We start from the raw sequence: 6,217 nt of genomic DNA, 5'->3' as shown, positions 1-6,217 counted from the left end.
GCCAGGCGGCAGAAATATATAATTATAATAAAGTTACAATAAATTAAGTTAATATATAATTATATATACAGTACCTAATTTATATATAATTAATATATAATTATATGTACTGTACAGTACCTAATTTATATATAATTTATATATAATACTGTACAGACGATAGTAATCTCTCTGTAGCGTGGCGCTTGACGGCGGAAAATAGTTCGGCTGCCCGATGACGTTTTACGTAATTATAGGAGTTTGTTTACCATTTTTTACAGATATCGTCGCAATTTTTTCGCAGATTTATAGGAATCATAATTATAGGAACCTGTTTTATAGGGGTCTACTGTATATTTGAAATAATAATTAAAATGTCAATTGGCTACGATCTGAAAATTCGTTTAACTATACAAAATTTTTATTCATTGGCAATTATTAAAGTAACGACACTTACCTTCTGTAATTATAAATAGAATTTGTATCTTTTTTTAAGAATAGGAACTCCTTGTTTTCTAATAAATTCCTAAAATCTATTTTGCTGCAACATACTAATTTATGCAAACAAATTGAATAAAAAGTAAATTAATTTGCATTAAAGTAAAATATTCTGTTGCCGAGAGGTTTGACAAACAAGTTAAGTACATTTAAATATGTGTTTGACGATGTTACCAATCAACAAGATTTATTTAAATGATCCAATACATTATAAGTGAAAGTATTGTCTTTTAATTTAAGTTGTAATATCATTGAATATGTACAAAGTTATTACTTAAGAAAACTGGACAAGACACTATCAGCTTAGACACCATTGCATATGTATTCATGTCTATGTAATTTATACATAGGGTAAAATTATTTTAATGAAAACAATTTTACAAATTGTATGTATTACATAGTGGTATGCAAAATTAAGTGAACAAATGTTTTTTTGAATAGATCTCTAAAATTATTTAAGCCTAAAAGGCCAAAATTAGCACATTTGTAGGCCTAAATTTATTTCATAAATTCACTTCTCACAATTATTTGATTTTGTGCACTGGAAATATGCACATTTTTAATCCTTGATAAGTACTTGCTGTTGATACATTGTATCTCTTTTCTTTTAAAATTTCGTACATTTTGAATAAATTCTTATGTAATGGCTTTATGCAATTGTTTATCAGTTGATTTGTGAAGGAGAGCTGTCGGAAGGATGGAAGCAGGCCAATTCCAGTCCAAAGTTGCAAAATGGCATAATGTTAACAGAAATGTAATCTGTCAGCTCCGGAAGCAATTCCAAGAAACCGAAACCATTGCCAGCGGACCAGTACAGAACCAAATAAGATCCATGCATTCAGATTTTATCTGACTGCTACTGCTAAGAGTGATAGGGGACAGCTATTAAGCTCTTTCTTCAACAAGTTCTTGACTACCTTTTGGAATGATTGTTTCAAGGTAAACTGTTAATTGAAGGCTTTGGGAGGGTGGTTTTTTTTCCAAGATGATCAGTACCATGTATCCTTCTTATACCTTCCTACAGGAGAGCCTGCTTGAATTGGTGTCGTGAACATCAGTCATGAACCCAGGATTGACAGGCTCACATTCGCTTCAGCAGTGAGTTGCAATTCAATGATTTACAACAAGTCTTCCACATCTCAAGAGAGCCTAGGTGCCACTAACATCGGGGAGAGAGAGTTTTGGAGGGTTCTTGTGGTCCGGGCAGGCATCGTTTTGAACGGCCATAAACCTCTCTGCATGTTTGATTGAGGCGCCCTTAATGCCAAAAGTATAGGGATCAGATCCTCAAGCACTAAGTAAGACACGGGTGTTGTTGGCCCCCAATTTGTTTTTATTCTTGCAAACACAAGATTGCTACACATAATAGGTACTGCATATAAGGGGTTAATTACACTCGCAATCATATTTATTGTTGTGACTTACTTATTGTTTGGATGAAGTTTCCATTCACTAGTTAAGGTCGTTACAGAATAATATATGTTAATGTAGAATATTACAAATGTAAGTTATGGCAACTCATTAAAAAATCAATTATAGCGAATAAAGAATTAATTTATTCTTACTTTTCACAAAACACAGGTTGAGGGAAGTTCTGGAGGCATCGTCCGACCACGTTCCTCTTAAAGTTCAAACAGAATATTTTATTCTGATGGGAAGAAAAGATGTCGATCAACGTAATTATTAATTTACTAAAGCCAACCACTGCCGTATGCCATCGGGCTATATAACAACTGTAATAACAATAAATTACCAAACAATTTGACAGAGGGAGGCGTTAGGCGCCATCTCGTATTAAATTTAATAATAATAATTGTAATTTACGGTAATTTTTTAATAAATATAATTGTAATTACGGTACTAATGTATCGGGTTTTCGTAGTGTTGTAATTATTATTTATATTTATTTTTAGACTGATTTTAATAAGTAATAATTTTTTTATAAACTGATATTTTGATTGCGTTTATTTTCATTTATATATTTATTCAGTTTGTTTTTTCTTCCGAAAAGGAAAATATGCAGTATTTGCTGGCGACTCCATTAATATAACATAAGGGGTTCCATTTAAAATCAGCCTATTTGCATGAAAAGCTTTTTCATTTCGGATTTATTTTTAGTAGAAAAATGCACACACAGAGAAGATGCCGTGTTGATTTACAAGGAATTTCGTTTCCATTTCCGTGCACCCATTATCAAGTTTAGGTACACAAAACGATAACTTTCGTAGTCTCGAAATAGTCATAGTAGATAGTAGAATATTCCTTATCATCTTATCTAAAATATGAGAATACGATTTATAATCTTTGCACTTCGAGTATTCTCTCGGACAAAAATTACGTGTCGACAAATGCGTAGGTGGAAAATTTTGCCGGTGGTTTGTTCCTCTGTGAAAACTTAGCCAATTCGAATCGTTAAATTGCCAGACGTACGTACTGCCGTGTCATCGATAATAATAGTTCTGGCAGTGGAAAATTATTTATAATTATCGGCGAACTACTTGAAAATTTCAATACTTTAAGAATGCGTACTAAAAGTAAACCAAGAAGGATTCCACTTACGTCAAGCAACAATGAAACCACTTTAGAATGTTTTTTAAAATAATACCCGTGTCTTGTACAGTACGTATGTATTATTATTGTCACAATATAAAATCTGTTTTTGTATTAGGTACGTAATAAATGTTCTTACATGCGATTAGTACCCACCAGTGGCCAAGCGGTCTTCGTACCCTGAACACTGGGAGTTTGGTCGTGGGTTCTCGCTTCGCTCGGACGGGATGGCCACGTGGAGTTTTCCGGGTTTTCTCCATGTCTGTAACGTCTAAATAGGAGGCCCCGCAGAAAGCCGTTAATGTGGAGAAAACAGTGTCTTCAGTTTGTTGGTCAGATGGGAAGCCATAACCGGTTCAGTGGTTTTTTACCTATTCATCCACTGGTTGTGTGTGGAGGAGTACAGAACCATAAGCGGCTAACTCTATATTTTAAAGAATTCCTATTGCTGTATATTCAACACGTTCTATTGGGATCATAGCATACGTGTAAAATTTCAAACGATTACATAAAATAGCGAATTTTTGGTAGGTTCAATTTTCAAATCCCGTTTTCTGAACATTGCGGTTTCACGGTTAGCCGTTTATGGTTCTATACCCACAATATATATATGTACATAAATGAATACATATAATACTGTTATATGTATAAACAATTGTATATTCACAATTAACAATTTTACACGAAACCTTTGACTGAGATAATTTTAATTGTGTACAAGTAAGTTACATGATTGTTTATAGTATACGATTTGCCCGATCTGCGAATAGAACCTCGATATTCCTTTTTTTTCTCTCTAATTTCTATCTAATCCATTAATTGTAAAGACGGATCGCCATTCGTAACGTGTCACACTTTATTTCCCATAAATGATCGGCAGCATCTGACTGTATATGCCCACGTAAATTGCTTTATACCCTTTGGATTCTTAGAATCCATCTTACGTCGGTTCGGAAATTTGATTGAAAATTTCGAACGGAGTGACTAACACAGAGTAGATTTTACAAAGTTACGGACTAAAGGTGGAGTTCTTTGGATTATTGAAAACACGGAATAAATGACTTACTCCGTTTTCAGTAATGCTCTTATTCCGTGACTGGAAAAGTCCAAGAAGTGTCTTTGGCATAACTTGCATCATCCCAGTTCCAAGTCTTCATTAATTCTTATGAAACTAATTCCCCATTGAAATACAAGGAAGTAGTGATGGTGCGATGCTGAAATATATGAAAGTCATCTCCGACCATACAAACGGTTAAAGATGATTTGTAGTTCACTTTCTGTCGATAGCCAATGAATGCATCTCTTACATCGATGTTTAACTCCAACGAAATTCGAAAAACATACGCAACGAATAACTTAAGTGGCAAATCTTAATTCGGCCGATTTATAGGCACGAACTGCGCATCACCTGGCGATATAGCGAAATCTAGTACGTTAATTAGTAGAAATAAGAATTTTTCCGACAATTTCCCATCTTTAAAGTCGTAAAACGTTCCGTGCGAATGGAATCCAACGAAGCTCGATAGTCAATTTAGGCAAATACGTATTAAAATATTAGGACACGGTGTAAATTTATTGCATGGTGTTGTCCGACTTGTAATTCGGGTGGTAGACCCACTTAAACACGTTCGTTTGCCACGATATCCGTTTTGTAACTTCTAATTTGAAAATAACCGATCAAATCGCGAACGGTAGTCCGTTATATTATTTTCACCTCTCCACCGCGTGGGCATTAAAAGGGCCTTTTTCAAGCAGATCGTAAATTGGGTGGGGCTGGCGACTTCATTCCACCCTTGAAAAATTCCCGGGTTCTCCAGAACGATAGGATGAGGCCTTTCGTCAGGCTATATGTATGGGCTTCTATTTGGTATATATTCACATCCGAGCCGGAATTTGTTGCTAGTTCGATGCTGCTCGTGTTTAATGTGAAAAGAGTACAATAAAATATGCGTATTTACAAAAAATTATCAATCTGAATATCGAATACATTAAGAAAATAAACCAATTATTTCGTTTAATGATCACTCATTCCTGAATTCTTCGTAAGGAAATTTAACGAATTGTGTGTATATTTTTCTATATTTTTACACGCGAATATTTTGATATTAAACGTGTAGACACGATTCGCACGAGCGACTTTGCTTACGTAATCTTCCGTGTTAATTCGTTTCGTAACCTAACGGGCATTTCACGATTTTTTGAAAAGCGGCGTTGCGAAACTATTGGATAAAACGTATCTCGTCCTTCGACAATCGAACGTTCCCAGAATAATGTTCCCAGGTTTGATAATAGATTTATGGAAAAAGATTGAATTGGACATCCGACATTCGTCCATATTGTAAAAAAACATGTCGGTACCAGGCGATAAGATCTATAACGATTGGAGCTTTTTAAAATATTTTGATTATTATTTTATATTGGAAATGATAAAACGTTTTATATTTATCGTTAAACATCAAAACGTTTTACTATTTTCGCGGGGGGAGGGGGTTATGAGAATGTTTATCTTCCATTTCCAGCTATTTTCTGCGTGTTTTAAGCGCCAAAATATAGTATAATTCGATTTTTTTTAGCACAACCTATTATTTCTTGTACACAGCGGCGCACATGGAATACGAAGAAAAGAAACACAAGATGTAAAAAAGGGCATCGTACATAATGCAAGATTCTTCCAGCTACGATTAAATGTCGGATCGGCACTCCACAAGGTGGCGCTGGTTACAACGGGGGGGGGTAACTTTGCGTGGAAAACTAGGAATGTTCCTTGTTTTCCAGGCCAAGTTTTAGTCAATATACGTGGGACTATGGACAAATATCGTTCATTGGTTTCGTTTATATTTGCGGAATAGACTAGAAGTTATGAATTTTCTGTTGTTTGTCTATAATGGATTTTGGGCTCTTCTTGGGGATTAATAAAAGGGCAACACAGATAAAAAGGGAACACGAGAGGCAACGCTCGTATAGTAATATCTGTATTATAATATTATACATCTGTATAAAATTTCTCATATATATATATATATAAATGAATGTGTGTGTCTGTCCTTCATGCATTACCACACCGTTTATCCGATTGCCGCGAAACTTTGGGAAGTTGTTTAATATACTCCCGCGAAAGTTTCTGGCATAGTACATTTATCCTACGATAGATGGCGCGCGTTTATACGAGCACACTTTCTTCTCTTTGCTA

The 6,217-nt window shown here is 34.8% G+C and overlaps 1 protein-coding gene across 4 annotated transcripts in view; it reads left to right on the top strand.

The window, feature by feature from the left end:
- LOC111637927 (putative methyltransferase DDB_G0268948) overlaps positions 1-5,985 on the top strand; it is a 27,288-nt gene extending 21,303 nt beyond the window's left edge. The window contains exons 6-7 of one of the 4 annotated variants that reach the window (XR_002758758.1): positions 1,146-1,416; positions 1,502-2,200. Coding sequence is in view for 3 of the 4 variants with exons in the window: in XM_023383536.1 (XP_023239304.1) it covers positions 5,627-5,876 (250 nt within the window). In the remaining variant the exon portion in view is untranslated. Of the gene's footprint in view, positions 1-1,145; positions 2,310-5,626 lie in introns of those variants that run through there. The other 3 variants (XM_023383536.1, XM_023383537.1, XM_023383538.1) reach the window with 3 other exon arrangements.
- The last annotated feature ends 232 nt before the right edge of the window (positions 5,986-6,217 follow it).

The sequence above is a fragment of the Centruroides sculpturatus genome, unplaced genomic scaffold, assembly GCF_000671375.1.
Source record: "Centruroides sculpturatus isolate CEXI.00-Female unplaced genomic scaffold, Cexi_2.0 scaffold1208, whole genome shotgun sequence".
Classification (NCBI taxonomy): Eukaryota; Metazoa; Arthropoda; class Arachnida; order Scorpiones; family Buthidae; genus Centruroides; species Centruroides sculpturatus.
This window is presented reverse-complemented; position numbering and strand designations above follow the sequence as displayed.